Source organism: Apteryx rowi, unplaced genomic scaffold (genome assembly GCF_003343035.1).
Source record: "Apteryx rowi isolate R43461 unplaced genomic scaffold, aptRow1 scaffold_138, whole genome shotgun sequence".
NCBI lineage: Eukaryota > Metazoa > Chordata > Aves > Apterygiformes > Apterygidae > Apteryx > Apteryx rowi.
Genome location: NW_020447619.1, coordinates 1,229,830 through 1,254,412, shown reverse-complemented (window position 1 = coordinate 1,254,412; position 24,583 = coordinate 1,229,830). Strand labels below are relative to the sequence as shown.

Sequence of the window (24,583 nt, the reverse complement as noted above, 5' to 3'; positions counted from 1 at the left end):
AGAATAATTTCTTTAATAAACAGGGCTTTGAATATCATGAGTGACCAGTAAAGTTGTAACATAAGAATCACTAGGTCAGATCAAAGATTCATGTAGCTCACTTTACTCTCTCTGTGGTTACAGCTGATGCTTAAGTTCATAAGAAATTGAGCAAGTACAGAGTAATCTTGCTCTTGTAATTCCCTACCAGCTTCTAAAATCAGGGATTAAGAAGACATATTGCAGTGGTGCGAAGCTGCCTCAGGAAATTCCTAGATATGAATTGTCACAATCAGTCCTCACTAATCAAGCCTCAGCAAGCCTCAGTTCACAGACAAAACAGTGAATGCTGAGTAATAGAGATTACCTTAACTACTTTAATCATATTTTCGCTTAAGAGTATGGGAGGCAGACATCTGGCAGTTCTCAGAAATGATTTCATTTGTTTGTCATCAGAGCAACTTTTGGCATCAAACAGCAAATGAGGAATCCTGGAGTTTTAAAAGATATAGACCAACTTATAAGCTGCAGAAAAATGCCTAAATGAGAGTAAAAGAAGCAATGTCACCAGTCTCTCTGCAGTTCAGTATTTGCCAGTTCCTCCTCAGTTCTGTATTATGGAGTTAAAAAAGTGTTTGTTTAATATAAAGCTGGTTGTGACATGCTTTACATTTCTTAGCTCTTGTAGCACCAGATGTATCTAGGAACTTCTAGCTGATGTCAAAACTGTTTAGCAGAATTTGGAGAAGACTACAGTCTATGAAACAGGTCTTTTCCCTCCGTTTCTGGGGACCTGAGCCTACAAGGATGGCTGGCTTGCGGGTCTTTGCCAACAGGTTGGCCAACCTGGTAAGTAGGACTTTAAACTAGGAAAGATGGGGGAAGGGGAGAGTTATAGTGCCAGGGTAGTTGGCAAAAGACAGCTTAAGTCGGGATGCCTCCAGCAGGTGAATGCAGCCAAGGAAGTGTGTATGGGATGTGGCTATGGAGGATCCTCTTTTACCCTTCCTGGGAAACCTGCATGCTCGATCACCTCTCTGAAATGCCTGTACACCAATGCACGCAGCATGGGGAACAAACAGGAAGAACTAGAGATCTGTGTGCAGTCGCAGGGCCATGATCTCATTGCCATTACAGAGACATGGTGGGATAGCTCGCATGACTGGAGTGCTGTCATGGATGGCTACGTGCTTTTTAGGAAAGGCAGGCCAGGAAAGCGAGGTGGTGGAGTTGCTCTTTATGTGAGAGAGCAACTGGAAAGTATTGAGCTGTGCCTAGGGGTGGATGAAGAGCGAGTTGAGAGCTTATGGGTGAGGATCAAAGGGCAGGCTAGCATGGGTGACACTGTTGTGGGTGTTTACTACAGGCCACCTGATCAGGAAGAGGAAGTGGATGAGGCCTTCTACAGACAGCTGGAAGTAGCCTCACGATCCCAGGCCCGGGTTCTCATGGGGGACTTCAACCACCCTGATATCTGCTGGAAAGACAACACAGCTAGGCACAAACATCCTCATAGACAAGCTCAGGAAGTGTGGGTTAGATGAGTGGACAGTGAGGTGGATTGAGAACTGGCTGAATGGCAGAGCTCAGAGGGTTGTGATCAGCGGTGCAGAGTCTAGTTGGAGGCCTGTAGCTAGTGGTGTCCCCCAGGGGTCAGTACTGGGTCCAGTCTTGTTCAACTTCTTCATCAATGACCTGGATGAAGGGACAGAGTGCACCCTCAGCAAGTTTGCTGACGATACAAAACTGGGAGGAGTGGCTGATCCACCAGAGGGCTGTGCTGCCATTCAGAGAGACCTGGACAGGCTGGAGAGGTGGGCGGAGAGGAACCTCCTGAAGTTCAACAAAGGAAAGTGCAGGGTCCTGCACCTGGGGAGGAGTAACCCCATGCACCAGTAGAGGTTGGGGGTTGACCTGCTGGAAAGCAGCTCTGCAGAGAAGGACCTGGGAGTGCTGGTGGACACCAAGTTAAGCATGAGGCAGCAATGTGGCCTTGTGGCCAAGAAGGCCAATGGTATCCTGGGGTGCATCAGGAAGAGTGTTGCCAGCAGGTCGAGGGAGGTGATTCTCCCCCTCTACTCAGCCCTGGCGAGGCCCCATCTGGAGTTCTGCGTCCAGTTCTGGGCTCCCCAGTACAAGAGGGATGTGGCACTACTGGAGCAAGTCCAGCGAAGGGCTACAAAGATGATTAGGGGACTGGAGCATCTCTCTTATGAGGAAAGGCTGAGAGAGCTGGGCCTGTTTAGCTTGGAGAAGAGAAGGCTGAGAGGAGATCTTATCAATGTGTCTGAGTATCTGAAGGGAGGGTGTCAAGAGGATAGGGCCAGACTYTTTTCAGTGGTGCCCAGTGACAGGATGTGAGGCAACGGGCACAAACTGAAACACAGACAATTCCGTCTGAACATGAGGAAATACTTTTTCACAGTGAGGGTGACAGAGCGCTGGACCAGGTTGCCCAGAGAGGTTGTGGAGTCTCCTTCTCTGGAGATATTCAAAAGCCGCCTGGACGCGATCCTGTGCAACGTGCTCTAGGTGACCCTGCTTGAGCAGGGGGGTTGGACTAGATGATCTCCAGAGGTCCCTTCCAACCTCAGCGATTCTGTGATTCTGTGAAGGAGGAGAAGGCAATTAGTCCATCTTGCTGATTTTTTTCCATGCTTTCTTTTTTTTTCCAGATGAATAAGCACTAATGTGGTGTTAAAATTTTAAAGTTAAAATTTCCTCCAGAATTGGGACATCCATCCCTAAATCTTTCAAGCACCAGGAACTGAATTTATGGATTCTTAATACTCTTTCTTCATAGAATGTTAGTTATGTGAAGAGTTCAAAAGGAGGGAAGTTGCAATGATTCACTCAAATTAAAGAAAGTATCAACATTGCAAAAATCTCTGGTCCTATTGTGATTAATATCCTCTGGGGTGAACTGCCTGAGGAGTGCCTAACTCAAGGGCAAAAGGGAGACTTCTCACACATCCTGTTAATTTAGCATTCTTTCTACCTATGCTTTCCAAGCACTACAGCAATAAAAGCAGTACAACACTACAAAGAAGGACTACAGTCCTTTGAACATTTTGTTCAAAGAAAAATGATCTGTGGCCAGTGTATCTAGATTTGGCTTTCTTATCAAAAGCCTTTTCTGAATAAGAGATCTATTCCTTTTCAGACCTTTGAGCCTCCACTGAGCAAGAGCCAACAGAAACTAATTTTTCTTACCTGTGTTTTCCTCTGATCCACAGCTTCTTTGAGTAGAAATGTTTTGAACTAAACTTCGTACAGTCTGTTACTATCTCACTGTAAAAACAATTGGGATAAGAATTCTGTCATGGGTGCTCTTGTACTTGTCTAGCAGTAGTTAGGATACTCTCTAGATCCACATAGAACAGGAGCCTTGAAATATTTTAAACCACTCAAATCTTACCACTTCTAAAATAGTATTAAAATGAAATATTTTATTAGCAGACCTTTAACTGAGCACAATGATTTTTCTCTTGCTTTCTGCTTTTGGATTTAGTAAAGTGCAAGATGTCTTAGCTGCATTGTTGCATTGAGACAGCAGTACAGTATTGATCTATGGAACTTGGAATTGCTTTCATGAAGGTTAGATGAAAAAAATATGGTCTGTAAAGATGTATGTGAGTTAATTATGTGAAAGATGTAGCTTGATAATTGCACAAAAGCAGTTATATTAACATCATTTCATGATAATCTGAACTTACGGCTTTTGTCATAAGGTAAGATTCTCCATTATTACTTAACAAATGCAATCTTTTAATGTGAACTTTTCAGATATTAGATCTCCCATACTCCTCCAAGCTAAATTTCTGAGAAGTCCATGCTTCCCAGCTGTTTATCATAATTTGAAATGAAGCCAAATAATTATTTTTTTTCATTAATTTGGGCATTAAATCACTACTTGTAGATACTTACCATTGCCATGCAGTTGATTGGGAAATATTAATAGAAATCTGCAATTGGTCATATAGTTTGGATTAAAAGCACCAGATGTGTGTTTATAATATTTTTAAATCTGGCAAGCCTGATTAAAACATATGTCATTGATTAATATGGAAATAGGCAGATAGGCATTACTGCAAAGTGTAAAAGATTTTTTAAAAAAAAAAAGAGTGCTTTTCAGCTGTTGTGAACCGGCATTAATTTTCAGTTATTTAATTGTCAGGGTAGTTATTGACATGTAAATCATTTCTTTCTTTCTTTTTTGTAGCTGACTTCGGTCTCGCAAAGCAAAAGCAAGAAAACAGTAAACTCGCATCAGTTGTTGGAACCATTCTGTATTCCTGGTAAGAGTAAAATACAACATTTAAATGCACTGGCTTCCATCTTCATGATTTTTTTTTTTTAGAACAGACAGACAAATTGCAGTACAGTAAGGTACAAAGTGCAAGTTATGCACAGCTACTCTGCAGTAGTTGCTTCCCTGCCTGTTCTGCAGTACCCCCTTCTTTTTGTACATGGATAGTTACTGTACAGTAGGTTGATGCAAAAATGAAACATCTCCTGTTCTGGAGTAACTTATTCATCTACCTTTAAAGATTAAAAAAAAGCATTTTCAAGCTATAAAAGGATATATGTAAACAATAGAAATTGATTTTAATGGCTTTTGATTTAATAGTGGCTTAAGTGGTCAGTTACATTATATATATGAGCAACTTGCATTCTGAAAACTATTTGAAATTGGTGCATTTGTTTTGGGTCAGTGGGCATTTGGTTTTAATGATTGAACTGGAAAAATATTTTCTGTTTGAAATTTTCAAAGGTGGGAAAGCATGACACAGATTTTTTTTGCAATTTAAGCTTAGTAAATGTATGAATGACAACTCTAAAATTTTGCCTTAGTTGATACATTATTCAGTCTGCTAAATGAGCTAAGCTTCCTTTGGCATCCCATTTGTGGGCAAGCTGAAATGTTAAACTGCAATACTGATACAGCTACCTAAGCTTCAAGATTACTACAGGCTTGCATTTTGTTCTCTCAAGAGAATGAAATAGAAAGCATTTCCTGTCCAAAAGGTTCACCTCAAAATGGAAACAGTGCATGTAATTATACATGTTAGATTATTTCAAACAGAGGTAAATGTGAGCGGGACAGAGTATTAAGATTTTTGTGTTTCATGATGTATAAATAACAACCATACCTGTTATTAGAGATCACCGTATTGTGATCACTGTATTGTGGGAGTCCTGGTGGACGACAAGTTAACCATGAGGCAGCAATGTGCCCTTCTGGCCAAGAAGGCCAATGGTATCCTGGGGTGCATCAGGAAGAGCGTTGCCAGCAGGTCGAGGAGGTAATCCTCCCCCCTCTACTCAGCCCTGGTGAGGCCACATCTGGAGTACTGGGTCCAGTTCTGGGCTCCCCAACACAAGAGAGACATGGAGCTACTGCAGAGAGTCCAGCGGAGGGCTACGAAGATGATTACGGGACTGGAACATCTCTCTTATGAGGAAAGGCTGAGAGAGCTGGGCCTGTTTAGCCTGGAGAAAAGCCTGAGAGGGGATCTTATCAATGTGTATAAGTATCTGAAGGGAGGGCCTTATGTGTATAAGTATCTGTAGAGAGGATGGGGCCAGACTCTTCTCAGTGGTGCCCAGCGATAGGATGAGAGGCAACGGGCACAAACTGAAACACAGGAAGTTCCGTCTGAACACGAGGAAGAACTTCTTCACTGTGAGGGTGACTGAGCACTGGAAGAGGTTGCCCAGAGAGGTTGTGGAGTCTCCTTCCCTGGAGATATTCAAAACCCAGGTGACCCTRCTTGAGCAGGGGGGTTAGATCAGATGATCTCCAGAGGTCCCTTCCAACCTCAACCATTGTGTGATTCTGTGAACAAAAGTGAGCAAAAGTAATCTAGGTAAAAATATCAATTGTAGAAAGCACAAACCTAGTCCTTATCCAATAGCAGTTGATGTGTTGTAGGCTGGTTTTCATGGCTACCACTTAAGTTGAGAATTTCCGCTGATTAAAATGCTAACAAAAAATATGAATTAAGGAATTGTTAATCTGTGTCACAGCTCTGGATCTCTGTGTTCTTGTGCAAAGCTACTGGTTAATCTTTGCTTACCCTCATTGTTGCTTTGTTAAAGAAATACATTTACAGTAACTTCAACTGGAGCCATGCAGATCCAAACATTCCTCATTCCTGCACTGACTTGTTTCAGCTTTTTTGCAACATCGTTTTACATACAGCTTCTGTTCCTTCTCTTCAGACTCACTATGCTGGACACGATACTTAGTGTCAAACCTTCAGAAGGTCAGAAGTTGGTTTTCTTCTTTTAGGGACTTTCAGCTGCTCTTATTCCCATTACTGTAAATTGCCACTTCTAGCTACTGTAAAAAAAAAAAAAAGGCAAAGTTTATTTGACATACGGAACAGAAAAAGAAAATTATGGTGAACGACAGATAAACATACCACAAATGTTGCACAGTGTGCATTCTATAGTCTAATATTGTTTTCTGTTTTCATCAAAACTTTTCATTTACAAAATACCTGTCACTACAGGAGAAAAACCTGGCACAGCATTATAGCCTGAGTAAAACTGGAAGTGATTTCATTCTGAATTTCTCCTGAGATCACTACATTGGCTGTAGCACTTGCAATATCTTTCTCACAGAATCACAGAATGGCTGAGGTTGGAAGGGACTTCTGGAGATCATCTAGTCCAACCCCCTTGCTCAAGCAGGGTCACCTAGAGCATGTTGCACAGGATCATGTCCAGGTCCAGGTACCATCTTTTTCCATTTCCTGTGATAGAATGGATTTGTTCACTTATAACTGGGCAGAGAAGCTGTTGATGGGAAGTTACTGTGCTCTTATAAACAACAGTTACTGGTACAATTTAGAGCCATCTTAGATGTGTTGGGTTCCAAACTGTGCCCCAGCGATCCTCAGGATCACTGAGTTGTAATTTTCTCATCCTAGCTACATTCTCTTCTTTTCTCTCCTGTTAGATTCTGTGCCAAATGTAGCTGATCCACTTTTCACCTTTTATAGGAAATTCTTATTTGAACAATACATGTGGAAGCTTCTTGTAGATTTAAATGCACTGCTTTTTTTTATGTTTGCTTATACCACATTTGTTATTATTAGCATAACCTGTCTTCATACACGCAAGTACATCAGAGTTAGAACTTGGGCCATTTTCTACCTCTTTATCCAGTTATTTAGAAGAAGGCGTTGGGATGAAATTTCACTTACTTGTTGCGCTCACTCTGCAAGTGGTCTTTTAGGACATTGCTTGCCAGTTCCTCTTCTTCTCCACAGGCAAAGCAGTGATCATTGCCTGTCTGCAATCAGAAGAGAAACCAAGGATAGGGGACTGATGTCCTTGTATTAAAAATGTATACTTGAGTCATATGTAAAATGACAGGATAAAACATTTAAAGTCTTTCCAATGCCATGATCATTTATAAATGTTAAAAACGCTTTGCAAAGAGCTAAAAGCAGTGGATACCTTCTTCAAGGTACCTGGCTAGTACTGCTCATGACAGTGGGCTTTTTGATATGGAAACCTATTCAGAAAGAATGAGGTGAACTGACTGAGTTCTTTCACACAAGCCAGGAAACAGAAGTCAGAGCCTAAAGATTCAATGAACTGGCTTGAACTAGATTTTTTTGATGATTTATAGTAGAGGTGAAGGGCTATAAACTAATCAAAATGTTAGGAATGCATATCTAGCAAGAGCAGCAATATTAGTTTCTGCAGGAAAGAAAGAAAAGGGGAAAGAGAGCTGACAGACACCATTGTCATTTTAGAGTGGCAGAAATTGTTCTCTTCTGAATTGAAAGCATTTTAGTTATAGGTAGTTTGAAATGCAACCCAGCCTTCTTGGAGCAGACAACACAGTACAGAAACAAAATAACAAATGTCAAAATAAGTGGAGTCTGCATATTGTTTAGATTTGGATATATGGCATTATGCAGAGTGGTTCAGGTGCTCGGAAAAATATATCACTATATAGACTAAACATTTTTGTATTCAGGGTTGATTAGTAAGAACAAGTAATGAATCAGTTTGCTAACACAGTTTAAGAATTGCATCATTATGAAATAATGGTATTATGTTTTATGTTTAGAGGGGCTTATACAACTATGCTTCGTAATTGTGATGATTTTTTATTCTGCTTCATACTAATATATAATTCTAATATTAAAGTGATTCAGTTCCTTTTAATTGGTTATGTCCTTGAGTTAAAAAGTCCAGCAATGTGTACACTTGGAATACAAAATGTATTAAATGGAGGTGTTTACATTTAATACATTAAAAATTGAGCAACTGACTGCTTTAAGGGATTGATAATGACTTCTGAAGTCTTTTCCTAGCCCATAAGTCACCAAAAACAATCTGCCCCAAATTAGTGGTGGCAAAGTCTTTATTATCCAGCTGTCTTGAAGGACCTCCCAGAAAAGATGGCAAATCGTAAGTGGGTATAGAGAATGATGTTTTCTTTCATGTATACCTGCTATTTCTTTGCTTCACAAAAAAAATTCTAGCTTACGAAGGCGGCATATGAACAGTAGACCGAGAGATCTAAGTATAAGTTAGCTGAGTCATGGTTATGATAACTATTTCTGTAATTGTATATGTATACAGATATTTTTAGAAAAACTTATGGAAATGAAATAAATTTTAAAGTTGAGATGGAATAGAGAATCCTATCATAATTCCTTGAGAACTTTACTGCTCTGAAAAGCAATTGGGAAATCCTGAAAAAGAACAGACCCCTCAGGTATCATAAAGAATCAGCTAAGAGTGACTTGTGATGTTTGGAGTGTTAACTTGATCTTTCTACAGCATCATTGTTTACTTCTAAAGTGGTAGAAAACCAATAAGGAGAACAATGTTATGTAAGGTTTGGGTTTTCTTCTATTAGAGATGAGCTTTTATTCTCTTTGTGGGATTTTGAGAAACTGTCTTTTCTATTTCCTGGTAATTAGAGGAAATATTTTTCCTTGTGTACCCCATCTCTTCTGCAGTAGAGGAGAAAATATTCCTTGATCTTAATTTGTGTCCACTGAGTACACAGTCAGCCTCAATAGACTGTATTATGCTACCCAAATTTCATTTTTAGTATTGATCACTGCTTCTACTTGTAGCCATATCTTGTAAGAGCATTGCACGATTCAATATTGTGACAGGATTTCATGAGCTGTGTTTTTTTTTATTACTGTTATTGTTCATTCTGCTGACAGATATGATAATATTTCACTTATTTAAAGTCTTTTCCTGTTGGGAAGGGTAATTAAAGATGAGGGAGTATGTTGTACTTTCATAAGTATTTAATTTTTAGCCTGTTTTATGATACTATATAATCATGCTGATTATCAGTTTTTCTTGTTATTTCCTTCTCCAGAAATAACCTTTGAACCATTTCACCAATTTCAACCAAGTTTGAGGGTTTAGGTTCTTTAAACGTTTGTGGAAATTTGGTGATGGATAGTGAGTAGAGACCTAGGTTATTCTTAGTGAGAAAAAAGTCTGAGCTCAGCTATAATGTTACCTTCCAAATAAGCCACAGTACATGCTGTCATCCAACAGTACTATTCAGTGTGAGGATTTGCTGGCTTGCCTAGAAAGGTAACAGAAGTTGAATAATCCTTTCAGTATATTGATACAATATTTTTGTAAGAGGATCTGCTAAAGGATGATTAATTCAGGTATACCCTCTGAGAATGAAGCATAGCAGTGAAACATAATTTTGATAGTGCAGTTGTACTTTAGGCAAAGGTTTATAATAAGACGTGTCAGCAAAAAGTCTAATGCAGTTTGATGTGGAATCCTCAGAGACAGTATAGCTGAAGACAGGCAGATAATATGGTGTCTCTGTATGCAACAGTGCAGCTCTGCATAGAACATTATGTTTCATTATGGACATACCACTACTAAAAAGATAAACTGGATGAACTTCAAGGAAGAACATTAAAAGTAGTTGACAGACTGACTCGTTAAAAGAGGACCAAGTAATTTAACTTTTATACAGTTTGGCTAAATAACAAGTTGGCTAGATTTCAAATAGGAGGAGACATTTGTTACCTATTTCACACCACATCTGGTCTTACTTAGCATTGCACATTGGAGTAAGACTGGATGTTATGAAACAAAAGTTAGAAAACATAAAGATCTCTGTATTTATCTCTGGAAAAATATTTCAATGGAAATTATAAAGTCCCCACCATAAGACATATTTAATACTAGACAGGACAGAATACACAAAAATCTTGGACTGAAAGAAAGCCACATTGAAAGTGACATGGGCTAGTTGATACAGATGGTTTTTTTTTTTTCTCTCTCTGGTTCCTAGGAAGAGAAGAGTAGTTTTACTCTAAATAGTTTACAAGTAACTTACAGAGTCATAGAACAGGTTTTCTTGATGCGAGTGTGAAAACACAGAGGTTAGTTTCTGTACTTCTTTTTCTAACAGGTGAGTCGTGTTGATCTAGCTTCTAAAGAGTTACTTTAATACTTGAAAAAATACATAAAGTAAGAGTGTAGTATGTAAGAATTCTTACGGACTCCATGATGAATTTAATCTGCCGTCTGAAAGAAAAATGTACTAATCTATGAAGATAACATAAAATCAACAATGTACTTCTCAGAAATAATTCTTTCTGTAGAACTTGCATAACAGTTATTTCAGGGGTGGCAGAATCCTTTATTTAAGTGACTTAAGACTTCTAATTTGTAATCCCTTTGGAAGCAGACAAGAAATATAATGAATGAACACTTTTTATTACAATAAAATTAGTAATCTCACTGAAGCGATTTATGAGGTTGTAAATGTCTTTTAGTCCAATGTTGGTGGTATTTGTTTGCTAGAATTATCTCTTCCACTCTCTTTTTTTTTTTTTTCCTTCTAAATAATGTCAAATGAGCTACAGAGTGTTGCCAGCAGGTCGAGGGAGGTGATTCTCCCCCTCTACTCAGCCCTGGTGAGGCCACATCTGGAGTACTGTGTCCAGTTCTGGGCTCCCCAGTACAAGAGGGATGTGGCACTACTGGAGCAAGTCCAGCGAAGGGCTACAAAGATGATTAGGGGACTGGAGCATCTCTCTTATGAGGAAAGGCTGAGAGAGCTGGGCCTGTTTAGCCTGGAGAAGAGAAGGCTGAGAGGAGATCTTGTCAACATGTACAAGTATCTGAAGGGAGGGTGTCAAGAGGATGGGACCAGACTCTTTCCAGTGGTGCCCAGTGACAGGATGCAAGGCAACGGGCACAAACTGAAACACAGACAATTCCATCTGAACATGAGGAAATACTTTTTCACAGTGAGGGTGACAGAGCGCTGGACCAGGTTGCCCAGAGAGGTTGTGGAGTCTCCTTCTCTGGAGATATTCAGAACGCGCCTGRATGCAGTCCTGTGCAATGTGCTCTAGGTGACCCTGCTTGAGCAGGGGGGTTGGACTAGATGATCTCCAGAGGTCCCTTCCAACCTCAGCAATTCTGTGATTCTGTAATACATTGAGATGAGCTACTCTGACATTTGAACTGCAGTACTTGGAATACTTCTGGTGTTTCCTCCTCCCCCCCATTCTCTCCTATTTAGATGTCACCTGTATTGGTATCATGGCAGTTTTACTATTTCTTTTTCTGCTTTGTTGCTCCGTGTATGATATGCTTTTTCAGTTTCTAGTGCCATTATATGTCATCTTGCTTTCTTTGATGTTTTCATAATACTGTGTTTGCTGTATCATTGGTGGTCAGTTAAAGCTATTTCTTGTGTTCATGTGGGTCTTGGGCTTTAGTTTCTGGTGTAGCTTTTGTTCAGTTGCTTACGTTTTCATAGTAGCCAGATTTCTAAGCTCTATCAAGGATCACTCAAACTGACTTAAGTCTTTCTTTAGTTTGTTCTCTTTCTTTTATACTGTTTCCTGGATTTTTTTTTCCAGCTGAGTTTTTGCATAGGATGATGATTTTGTGGTTACAATAACTATTTAATGCTAGAATAAGTGAAAGCACACGCCACTCTATAATTGAATGGAGTTCTTGCAATCTATGGAGACATTTTTAGAGTAAGCACCAGAGCAGTAACTGGCCATGTCTCATTAGAGAAATATTAATTCTGGATTTTTAATGGTCTGCTCTCCTCTTTTCATCCCTTCCTTTTTTGTGCAGTGGTAGTTTTGCTGTCTACTTCAAGATAGGCCAGCTGTCACATCAGAATTACTGGAGACAGCATGAGGTATGCCAAGCATCTGACTGAAAGAACAGCCAATCAAGAAGACTAACAATAGTGGGAGACTGAATGATTGCAGTATTCTTCTAGGATAACTAGAATAGAAAGAATATTAGAGGAGAGAAAAATAAATAGAATAATAACTAGGATGCACATCTGGGTTACAAATGCTGGAAAGGGGCACTGATACCTGCTAAATAACAAGCGGTTCTTGAGAAGGTCAGTGGGAAATCTTGTTCTTCCACACAGGTGTTATTTCTGTCTATTTGTATTTTCTCTACCCTGCATGGTTCTGGGGCAGTGTGGAAGACAGAAAAAGAACAGCCTGGGCCAGATGGCTTGTATCAGGGAGGACAATAGGAAAAGATGTTCTGGAGATATGATGTCCTGAGAAATTCTGTCATCTAGTGGATATTTAAAGCAAAGCTGAGTATTGAATTCTGTTCGAGTCATCTGAAAAGCAGAACAGCCAGTAGACTTTGATTGGTTTTGTTGATTACTATTTACAGGTTTGCATGTACAATGTTTTCTTTCTCCTTTCTATCTGAAGAGTTGATAAAGGCCTTAGTTTATTCCTGGAAAGAGAAGAAAACTATTAAGATATTTAATATCTTTTTTTTTAATCTCGGGGGTGCCAATTACTGCAGTCAGAGAGTGAATTGAATAGAATATGTCTCAAACCTCCTTGTTCCTTCTTCTTAGTCTTCGCCCAATTTCCCATGTAGGCTTACCTTTTCTGCTGATGTTTGTAACTGAGCCATCAAACAATTAATTATTTATTGCTTTATATTAAAATATCTAACAAGGTATGTCTACATTAAAAAAAAATCGTATTTATGTTATGACTGTGTGCTCATATTTAATCTGCTGCCTTTCTTGGGGGTCTTTGCAGGTATCTGGATCAACAGACTTTATTTAGATTTGGGAATTTTAAGTTCTGTGTAAAAGAAGACAATAAAGTTACCATCATATTCTGGTAAAATCTTCAGCTGTCTGCTTTCTTCCTCTTTTACTTTTTAATCTAAACTGACCATGCTTGCTAAACATAAAAAAGTTATTAATTAATTATCTTGTATATTAGGTTCCAGCAAATCCAAATTCTTGCAAAGTCATCTAATCCAGTGAGAAAGAAGTCCCTTGCGTGGTTGCGATTCATCTTGCTTAAATGCAGCCATTCAAAAATTAGACATCTTATTCAAGCAAAGCAGCTGGATGGCTACAGAATGTGATGGAAAAAAATAGGCGCTTTGGTAGGAAATTTCATCCCATCTATCTTAAACAGCTATTCTAGGATGAGGTGAATCGCCTTCTTGATGTGCATCTCTCCATTTGCTATAGAGGGAGCTGGAGCAATAGCTTAGCTTAGATCTAATTTATAGAAGTTTAAAGTTAGGTGAAATTAGCACCTTATATGAATCTTAGTTTGAGATTTAGGGTTATTTTAGAGTTATTAAAGAATTGGATTTGCTACTGCTTGTGGTCATCTTACACAAAATTATTTTTCCACATCTCCCTGTGAATTTTAAATATTCATGATATTTCTTGAGGAGCTTGGTTGTTTGCACAAAGGCACTGAATTAAGTTTATTTTGAAGGACATATAACTCAGTAAGCAAAATCTTTTATCATTTTTTTAAATGTTCAGATTTCTGTTCCATAGATTAAAGGAAAAAGCTTTTTTCCTTTGTCGAGCTGTTTATACAGTTACAGATTTAAGGCAAATCCTCAAAACATTTTATAGGAAATTGCAGTTGTAATTCACTGGAAAACAGTTCTGGTTAAAAGGAATCAATTCTTAAAAGTGCCTGTCAGATGCATATTAGGAATACCTTTTAGAATATGAATGCTTCAATTTTTATGTACAAGGATAGCATCTTGCTACAACCTAACAGATATAATTTATCTTCAGCATTTCTTTAAAAATTGACAGCTTGACAGTCTGCTAGGGCTTTTTTTTTTTTTTTTTTTTTGGTATAAGAATGCTAGATGTGTGGACCATGCAGTGATGTTTGCCTTAAATAATGTTGATCAAAAATCACATTGAAGGGAAAGTTTATTTTGTAAGTTTCAGAATCTGGCTTATACTCTATTGTTGTTTTAGACTTTGTTCCATGATGTGTCTGAAGAAATAATAGGTGTAAATTAGAACTTTAATATGTTTTTCTGCTTTTTGTTTCCCAGAGGCTCTGTATGTAATACTGGACCATTAAACTAGGTATTGATGATACTTTGATTTGTCCTTAAAATTACTCAGAGATGAATGTGATAGTCTTGAATTCAGAAGAGTAAAAGCAGTTGAAACAGCTATGCACATTTGATTTTTAGCTTAATTAGATAATTATTGCGTTTTCCTTACAATGTGAAATGTGATACTTGATGGCATTCTCAGTAACAGTGAGATATTAGAAACAAAAAAAGCTTATTATAAACATCACCTTTTCTGATAGAACCCTCAAGGCTCATTAAATTGTTCTTGAAACAAGTTTTTTAAAAAGAAAAAACCTGGAAATGTGAAGTAGTTTTATTCACTGACTTTAGAGGCCCCAAACATATCTTTCAGTAGCACCATGTATATATATGCATATCTATCTATATATGTATATATACATATTTATATATGCATATCTATACAAATATATATAAAACAGTGAGAATATTTGTATTTGTAGAGAAGTTAGTTCAGTTTAGATAACATGAGGCAGATACCGTCCTGTTTGCTCAGTTTACTTCTGTATTCTACATTGCCAAATTAAGCATAGACTGGTTTATCCAGCTAGCAACACTGTTTCTGGCATAACCATATTTAAACGAGGTTGTCATGTTGATGTCTGCCATCCTTTCAAGTACATACAACCCTGTACGTTATGAGAATTCTTGGCAGCTATTTTGTTCCACCTGCTAGAACTGATACTTAAGCAGAAGACGTTGAAATTGTCCAGTAGTATTCTGGCAAACATACAATTGACGTATCTGCGAATTTTTGGAGCATATTCTTTTTTCCATGTATTCAAGCATGAGAACATTCAGATATTGATGTATCTTGGATAGAAGGCTTGGTGAACACCAGTGAAGTTTATCCATCAGTTTTAAAGCTACTTTTTTGAAAAGGTACTTATGCAATTATGTGTTTACTTTATATTGCTCCATGAAATTCAGAATGTACTTGTTTTCACTAGCGCTAAAGATTAACGTGTGCAAAAGCAGGGAAAATATAAAAGTGCCACAAATGAGAAATGTCTGTTAGATAAATACACGAATCTTTTCTAACTGCAAGAGATGTGCACACTTGAAGTAAAAGTACAGAGTTCAAGGATGGGAGGACATGGGAAGACACATGGTAGTTGAATGTACCTCACAAGTCTTTTGAGCACAGAAGTGCTCGCAATAAAATTTTTCTGCAGTCTTTTCAGCAGCTTTTTGTATAGGTTTTCTATTCAGAAAAAAAGGCACTGAGAAGAGATATCCTGAGGCTTTTATTTCCTTAGTTTAGTTATATTTTGATTGACTGAATGGTTCTTGCTTACCTAGCAAAAGATTAAAAAAAAATTTCAGTTGAACATTTTGGACTAAGAGTAAAATTGAAAGTTGACTTTCAGTGGAGGCTGCTTTTATGTCTAAAAGGCCAGCCTTTTGGCAGTTACTTAGTATCTCTGTTTCCTAGAGAAACCTCCCCACTTTGTGCCGGTACCACTTGTTTTTAACACCATGATATCAAATGTGTCAGTGAAATGATCAAAGTGGAAAAATAACTGGGGGAGGGGGAGAGCCAGCCATGCCACTCTTGGGCCAACACAAGAATTTGTATAAACACTTGATGTTGAACTAGATTAGAGAACTGCTCCAGCTGAAAAATAATTTGGGTTATTTTTCAGGTGAATCAGGTCTTTCATCTGACTCATGCAGCTGTAGAAATACTTGTGCTGGCACTACAGAATAGGCAGGAGTGGGAAAAAGTGACTGGGAGTGGCAGAAAAGCAGAACTACTTCTTGTTTGGGTTTACAATATTTTTTTAAATTACAACTTAAACAACTTAATGCATATGAGGCTATTTTGGCCTTCCTAGCTTATTATGTGCTCTACATTCTGCTGGGGAAACAAGTCTGTAGGGATGACTCCTTGCACTTATGGATTAGAAAAAGTACCTTGTGCGCGGAACCTACTTAAGCCATGGATGGGTATTCAGTAATTCAGGTATGAAGTTATCTCTTTTTTAATTAATAAAAGTAAAGAATAATAGAATAAACTTTTTTTTTTAATATCAGTTAATTTGTACGAGCATGTGACATGGGTGTATTAGAAGTGAATTGCAGGCATTTTTCATATATTCTAGAAGACTGTCTAATTACATTGTTAAAACTCATAAATTATTTTCCAGTTGATGTATGTGGCATCTGTAAGCAATAATGTATAATATCAGCTTAATGTTTTGTAAATTGAAGGAAACACAAATTACTTGTTAAACGTTAACTCAATGTCTGTATCTTTATTTCCAAAACTGTGAAATAAAAAAACAAAAGCTGGAGTGCACAACATCTGCTTCTGTTTCTGATAGGCAGACACTGAATATGTGCTGAAAGAATCCAGTAAGTTTGTGATTTCTCTAAATTGTTGATCAATGGCAGTGTAGCTATGAGGAAATAACAGTGGCGTCAGTTATTAATCTGTTATTACTGGGTTCTTGTTTCTTACATGTTTCTCAGTGCTCATTAACATTTCGTTTTGTGACAGATTACTCAGCTTTATTACCGTTTGTGGTGTTAAGTTTCTTTCCGTATCAAAACAGGCTTTTTAAAAAAATTTTAGTAAAAATTAAAGGAGGTATTGTCAGATAGTCCATATATATCCTACAGTCATTAGTGGCCTGTTACTTATTGACCTCAGGTGATTTTTTTGCTTTTCACAGACTAAATTGTATGAACGGAGAGGAACTTTCTGTGCAGGAGATTACACTGATGGGAGCTATTATATATGGGAAAGTTACCTCCCTCAGCTAACTTTAACCATTATAAAATTACATTCCCTACCTCGTGGCAAGAGGATTTATTACACTGTAAAATTGCAAACTAAAGATAATAAACTCCTTCCCTGCCCCCATACATTTTAAAAATCACTGGAAATGATTTTTTTTTTTTTATAGGCTGCAGAGGGTGTTTGAAAGGGTTTGTTTTGTGAAGAAGAAGTTTTATATATAATTTTTTACAAAAAGAAATATTTAACATAATTTGTAATGAGAAAGATAAATACAAGTTAGTAGACTATGTAATAAATTACATTATAAAAATCTTTGGCAATACATTTCAAAACAGAAAACTGTGAAGGCTACGTTTCTAACCAGTTGTGGAAAATCCTGTTCTAGCTTCATCTCTCAAGGGATAGACAGAATATCCCCAAAAGGCTTGTGGTGAATTCTTTTTGTAGATTAAAAATGCAAAGAGCTTTCAGCAATGTTCGCAGAACCTCTTCATTCAAACTGTCAGTTTTGTGGCTCCTGTTCCTCCTCTTTCATTGCTTTTAGTAGTAATTATGAAGCTATAATACCAAATGGGTATTTGTAACTTGCAGCAAACTATCTAGAGAAAAAATATGTGACAAGCAGCAACTGCTTTTCTGTTTTTCTTATTTTCTGCTTTGGGGTGATGCTGATGGTGAGAAGATGTATTTTTTTCCCACTTTTAAAATATTTTTTCATTCTGTGATTCAAACAGAGAACTGATTAAAGAGTAGGGTTTTATTTTGTTTTGTTTTAAACAATGCTCTCCAACCATCCACAAAGTATCCTATAGCAATTTAGTAAAATGCAGGGTCTATCATGTGAGTGGAAATGGGCCATTTGGTTCATATAAGCTTAGAAAAGGTGCTCTAACACAAGCATACCCTTGATCTTTCTCAGTCTTTGGTCTGAATTTGGTGGTCTAGACCTGGTTCTGAATAGAAGATGGACATTCATTGAAACAAGGGAGGTTCTGACTTGATATAAGGAAAAAATTTTTCACCATTAGGACAGTCAAGTTTAGAAACAGGCTGCCCAGAAAACTTGAGCAATCTCCACCTCTGCAGGTTTTCAAGACCTGACTAGATAAATCCCTGGCAATCTGGTCTGATCTCATAGCTGACCCTGCTTTGAGCAGGGGTTGAACTAGAGACCTCCAACCTTAATTGTTCTATGATTTTATAATAGAAGAGAGAAAACAGTTAACTGTTTCTCAGTTAACTCTTTCTGCTTATATGATTCAAGACTGGAAGTGTTGTTCCCTTCATCTCCAGTGTGCTTTTTGAACACAGAAAATAGAAGTAGGTCCCACCTTCTCTACAGATTGCTAGTGTACTGGTAAGACAAAGCAACATAGAAGTTATGCTGAGAGTCAAGCCAAAATTTAAGCTGTAACAAATAAAAACTAAAATGGCGTCCACATTCCCTTTCTTTTTGGAATCACTAGATGCTGCTTATTTACTGTTGCCTAGGACTTTGCTACCCCAAACTTGTCAGACTTAAAAATACATAGAATTTTGCCTGGAAAGAGATCTCTGGAATATCTGTTTAGACTCTTGTGTTAACGTTTGGTCTGTGACACTTGTGGGTGATGATGGTGACAGAATTTCACGTGATGGTAAAATTTGTCTGTGCTGAGAGTCAGCATAAATCTTAAAACTATTTAAATTCCATTACTAAACTAAAGCACAGCTCTGTGAGAGTCTTCCGTTGCACCATTAATGATTCCCAAAATGGTGAAACATGTCCCCGAATGATTATTTTCTCTCTTGTCACCAGGATTCAGGGTTTGGGTTCTGTATGATTTTGTTGAAAGGGCTAATCTAAAGCAGTGAGTATTGCAGGTTTCTATGAAAATGCTGATGTTCTTGGTCACTGCTGTCTTTCCTGTGAGTTACTGATTTCTAGGTCAGTTTTTCTGAAAGCTTCATCTTTCTCACATAAGATTAATGTCTAACAATGGCTGTGTCTTTTTTTTATGGTGAATTGTGGCAGTTTTAGGTGATCATGAGGCAGACTGTTCCAGTAGCTTAGCCCAGTCCCAGATGAAAAGTTTTGATATCAGAACTGTATCTTGAATTTGACCTTATTCTTAGAAAGGAATTAGTGCAACATCAGAGATCAGGTGATGGTATATTTCTGTAACGTATGGTGCTGAACAGAATGGGAGGCCCAAGAATGCAAAGGTTAAATAATATGAGTGGAAGGAAACTTTGTGGGCAGAATGTGTGTGCAAAGATTGTGTAGATCCCTTCCTCTACTTTGCTGTGATGAGTTCAGCGAGCAACTAATGTCACCTAAAAATGCTATCCACTGTAAACCATTATTATTTTATAAGTATTTTAATAAAGGTGCCTACATAGCCAAATTTAATAGAAACAGCAAAGAGTCCTTTCTTATTCAGGGACAAAAGAAATTATCAGTATATGACACACTTGTCCATAAGAATCTACCATAAACTCTCAGCCTTCCTCAAAATTGTTTTTCCATGTGTGCTCATTGAATAATACGTTTCCTACTCCAAATATAAGTTTATGAAGTTCTGTGCATTTTAATAACTGCGCACTATGGTGTAATATACATGGAAAGTCTCAGCTATCTTAATTTTTTTGGTGGAAGTTGATGATTTTACTCTGGATGTGATGGAAACATATGAAAAAATGAAATCATGTACGTGTTAAACACATGTGCATGTGTACACACACACATGTGTTTGCACACACACAAGAATGATTATCCTGGAACAGACCGAAAGGCAATCTCTCCTACTGTCTCTAAAAGTGGCAGTAAGTGGCTGTCTAAAGAGAAGGAGGGAAGGAAGGGATAAGCATATTTGATATTCTAGTCTCCAACTATTTTCAGCTAAGCTAGCTTCCTGAACCAGATACGGTTTCTATGCATGACTATTTGTAGAACCACCACCAACTGCAGAAATCTCCATCAAGCTGTAAATAATTAATCTGAGAAATGAAAAACATATAAAGCAATAACTATCTGTCATTTGTTAAAATCTTGTTCAGTTGTGTTTGCTTCTTACTTCTTTACTTTCAATAGAGCTAACTCTTCTGGAAATTAGTTTAGAAAATCACTCCTGTGTTATTTAATCCATAACTGTCTAATGAAATCATGTCCCATTTGAAGATATTGTAGGATGGCATACACCAGCCTGTTCTTACGCCTGTAAGCACTTGGATTGACCAGTGAATACTATACCAATAAAACTCAAAAGAGCTTTATTGAAGCACTCTGCTGTATGGGAAATATTCACTGATTGTGTCCCATGTGGAGTCAACCAGATAGCATTGGCAACATTTCTATAAGCTTTAGAAGCTCTAGAAAATTAATGCTGTTTTTTAAAACTTTGTTTCCTGACCTTCCCTTTTGCCCCACCAAGATGCAGGACATCTTCCATCATATATAGAACATTCATCCGCTGATAACTAATGTGAACATGAACTAATCCTGTTAGGATAATGATCTTTCATACAGGAGTGTGATAGTACTAATTTAGCGGAATCCAAATTTGGACAGACTGCTTGTAAATCCCAGTTTAAAGTATTCTTAAATATCATGACAAAATAGCATCAATGAGCAAAATTATAAATGAAAGCTCAATTGCACAAATGTCTCCAAGGCCATTTAGAGATGATTTAGTAACATAGTAATGTTTTACAAGTAGCACATATATTGACAAGGTTTGATTTTTATCCTGATTAAAAAAAAAAAAAAAAAAAAGTGGAGTAGTAGGGAAAGTTACTTTCTCTGTTAAAAATAGCCCTTTAATTTTACAAAATTAGTTCAGAAGAAAAGACAGAAACTTTGGATTAATCAGTGGCTTATTCAAGCTCAAGACCACTTTAAGGCTCTTGGCATAGAAGACTATTTGTTATTAAATAAAAAAGCAATGCTGATATGATGAGCAAGAGCTGCTTTCTGAGAAATGCTTAAAACAGTCTGTTCAAGGATACTGAGCATTTGCAGAATAATGCTGGGAATATATTTCTGTGTCTTTCACTTAGAATTTAGCCTTGCTTTTGCTATTGACGTTTGTTCAGTGAAGGGCCCTCCTATAGTTAATGTAATGCTGCTGATGTAAGCTTTTTCAGCTTGAATATGTAATTTGGAAATGAGCAGTGATTTGTAAACTTAGAAGAAAACTGCAGTGATAATCTTGAATACATTAACTGAAAGAACTAAATGACTATTTACAAAACAAATCCCCCTCCCCCAGATATAGCTGGTGCCTCTTTTAATATCCAAGACTGAAGATGTCATAAAATATAACATCTGCATTGCTGCTTCTCAGCAGTATGATCAACCCTGGAGCAATGGAAATTATTTATCAGCTCTTAGAGTTTCTTCCTTTATATATTTTACTTTTATACTGAATGCTTTTTATGATGTGGACATCTGTTTGCTAGAAATTTAATCAGCACCACTGGTTTATTTCACCCAATCTAGATCTTTTAATCTAAGCACTAAAGGATGAAACCTGCCTTTACAAATAAACCAAAAAGCAGTCATACCAACACTACCCCCTTAAGTTACTTTTCTGTACTTGTTGCGAAGACTGATTTTGTAGGATTTTTATGGAATAAAATTCAAGGTTTAGTTCTACTCATTCTTTCTGGCCTTAACCAGACGGTGACAATTTATGCTCAGTTGTCAACTGAATTAGACAGACTGTATATACTCCCACCACCCTGCTGTTCTGTGGGCAGCAGTGTATGGGAACAAAACTGGGTACTTTCTCTGTTTGGCATCCCTCAACAGTGTGGAGCCAGAAGATGTAACTCAATTGCAAAACCGTTTTGCTAGTCAACAAGTACTGTACCCCACCCACATTTCTAACTAGCAGATGGTCAGGCATGCCTTTAGAACAAGGTGAGGGATTTCACTACTGCACTTTTTTGGAGTAAATAAATAATATTCAGAAATTCTATTTAAAAATGTAAACTGCACAATTAGTTTGCCATGAAAGCATAGTATCATATAAGGATAATATTTTAGATTCTCTATAAAACTCTTGCAGTTACCTAAGATAAATATTACTTCATTAATATACAGTACTTCTTAAGCATGAAGCAGGACTCATCCTAATGCTCTAAATACCAGAGACTGACTTCTGACTAAGGACACTTATTCTGGAAGAAAAAATCAGGTAGTACTCTGCTGCAAGTACTCCTTTTGATAAAGAAAATGGATGAGGTTTGCATTTGTAACAAGAAGTCTTTCAACATGAACAAGTAGACCAAATTACTTCATTAACTTTAAGCTACTATGCATTTGTATGAAACTTTGTTAAAAATATGACCCTTAAAAATCCTGTCAGCACTGTATTTTTTCTGTGTTTTCCAAATCACTGGAGTAACAAATATGTAGTTCCCAGCCACTGACCCAATAGACTGCTGTTTGTTCTGAGTATCAAGTTCAGTTCATTCCTTCCATTCATCATCAGTAACACAAGATTCTGCAGGACAGGTCATGGCTGCATCTGTTTCTCTGTACCTCTGTTGTCTTCAGCTTATTTTTTCAGTGACTCTTACACAGCTTTACTGTTTTTAGCAGAGTTGCATCGATTTGGCTTGAATAATCTCACCTTATGGTTTCCTATTATTTAGTCATCTAAAAATAGTAATTTGTAACTTTATAATTCTTTGTCCATGAAAATGGTCTCTAGAAAGAAAGGTTGTAAAACTCGAGTCATAGATTGATTTTTATGGAGTATCAGAATATTTAGAACTTTACCAGGACAGGGACTTTTGCCTTACTGAACTTACCATCTATGCATTAAGTTGCCAGACTAATAGACACATTTAATACATAAAAATGAAATTTCCACAAAGTCCCCATATGAACTGGTATCACAGTGAGGAATAATGACAGTCCAATTACAGAAATGGTATTCTGTTTTAACATCATGTTCAACATGTGTATTCCCTCTATGGTGACAGCAGCAGCAAATTCAAGGGAAATTGCTAAACAGACTTCACTCAGAAATCTGTATCTTGCTTGATCAATTTTATCAGAAATGTCTGACCTATCAGTCTCTTTCATTTCCCCACACTGTGATCTCAGGTATAATTTTCTGTTCTGTTAAGATAAACTATTTTACTGAGGTGATATTTATCTAGGGGACCTCATCCCATTTATTTTAATTTTCTGCATTTATTTTGTACATACCAGCATACCTTGTAGCAATATACTTCATCTAGACCACATCCGTAATTGAATTTATATAGCAGCTCTCAGCTCCAAAATATGATATTTTACCAAAGATAACAGTGTCATAAAGTTGATTCCGTGGTTCCAATTTCTAAGCTGAAAGCAAAAGGAAAATAAGCATGGTTTCAAGCTGATTTTACAGATGACCTTTACTTACTGTTAAGACTTGAAGTCCAGCATCAGACTATCCCTACTAATATAAATTACTGCCATCCAAATTTATGAGGGGTGCTTAGAAAATTAAGGAAGTGGAGTCTGCTTCGTACTGAGTCACAACTGAAATTACTGCCTTCTTTCATTTGCTTTAAATGGATCTTTGCAATATATATTTTTTAATTGTTATTAGGCTGTCGAGTGTCCATGCAGCATCATCAGGGATGTAGGCACAGGGAGTGCATGACAATAATTTTAACAGGATGAAATGATATTGTGAGCAAAGTGGGTTTTTGTCCCCCCCCCCCCACATTAACAGCAAAATCATCTCCTTTAGTGTTCTAAATATAGGAATGTGATTCAAACCTTTCTGGTATTTGAATTACAAGAGGATGTGGTATATTTAACCATTCTTTAGTCCATTTTATTGAAATGCCATTTTCGTAAGCAAATTCTGAATGCACTAGCTCATTTGTATCCAATAATTCCAAAGATGTGTAAAATGAAGTGAGTGGAAAGGATAAGTGAGTAAACAGTTAAACCACCAGTGTGGTGAGGAGTAATGTGGAAGAAGCAGAAGTGGAAAAGCTATTAATTGTACTTCCACCTACAGAATTTAGCAAGTAAAGGAAATAAATGCTACCTTTTGAAAGTAATTGTATATGCTCTGAAAATATGTTGTAGTGACTAACTAGAGGGTTTTTTTTTTAATTCAGCCTACTTCTAGGTAAAAACTATTAATTAAACACTTGTGGATTGCATTGCTTTTTATTTAGCCCTGAAGTTGTAAAGAGTGAGCCGTATGGAGAGAAGGCTGATGTCTGGGCTGCAGGATGCATCCTTTATCAGATGGCAACTCTGAACCCACCATTTTACAGCACCAACATGCTCTCCTTGGCAACTAAGGTATTTGGATTTGCTAGATCAACCTACCCAATTATTTCTGCATGTGTTCACTAGATCCACAAGAATTCATATGTAAGATTACAGAAGCACAGACTGCTGTCTGGTTCAGATGTGCGAATGAGCAGAAATATTTATCATTG

At 37.4% G+C, this 24,583-nt stretch overlaps 1 protein-coding gene across 2 annotated transcripts in view; it reads left to right on the top strand.

The window, feature by feature from the left end:
- Positions 1-24,583, top strand: part of NEK10 (NIMA related kinase 10) — a 95,352-nt gene that overhangs the window by 31,604 nt on the left and 39,165 nt on the right. For both annotated transcript variants that reach the window (XM_026057293.1, XM_026057291.1), the window contains exons 22-23: positions 4,202-4,277; positions 24,314-24,443. In XM_026057293.1, coding sequence (XP_025913078.1) covers positions 4,202-4,277; positions 24,314-24,443 — 206 coding nt within the window. The remainder of the gene's footprint in view (positions 1-4,201; positions 4,278-24,313; positions 24,444-24,583) is intronic.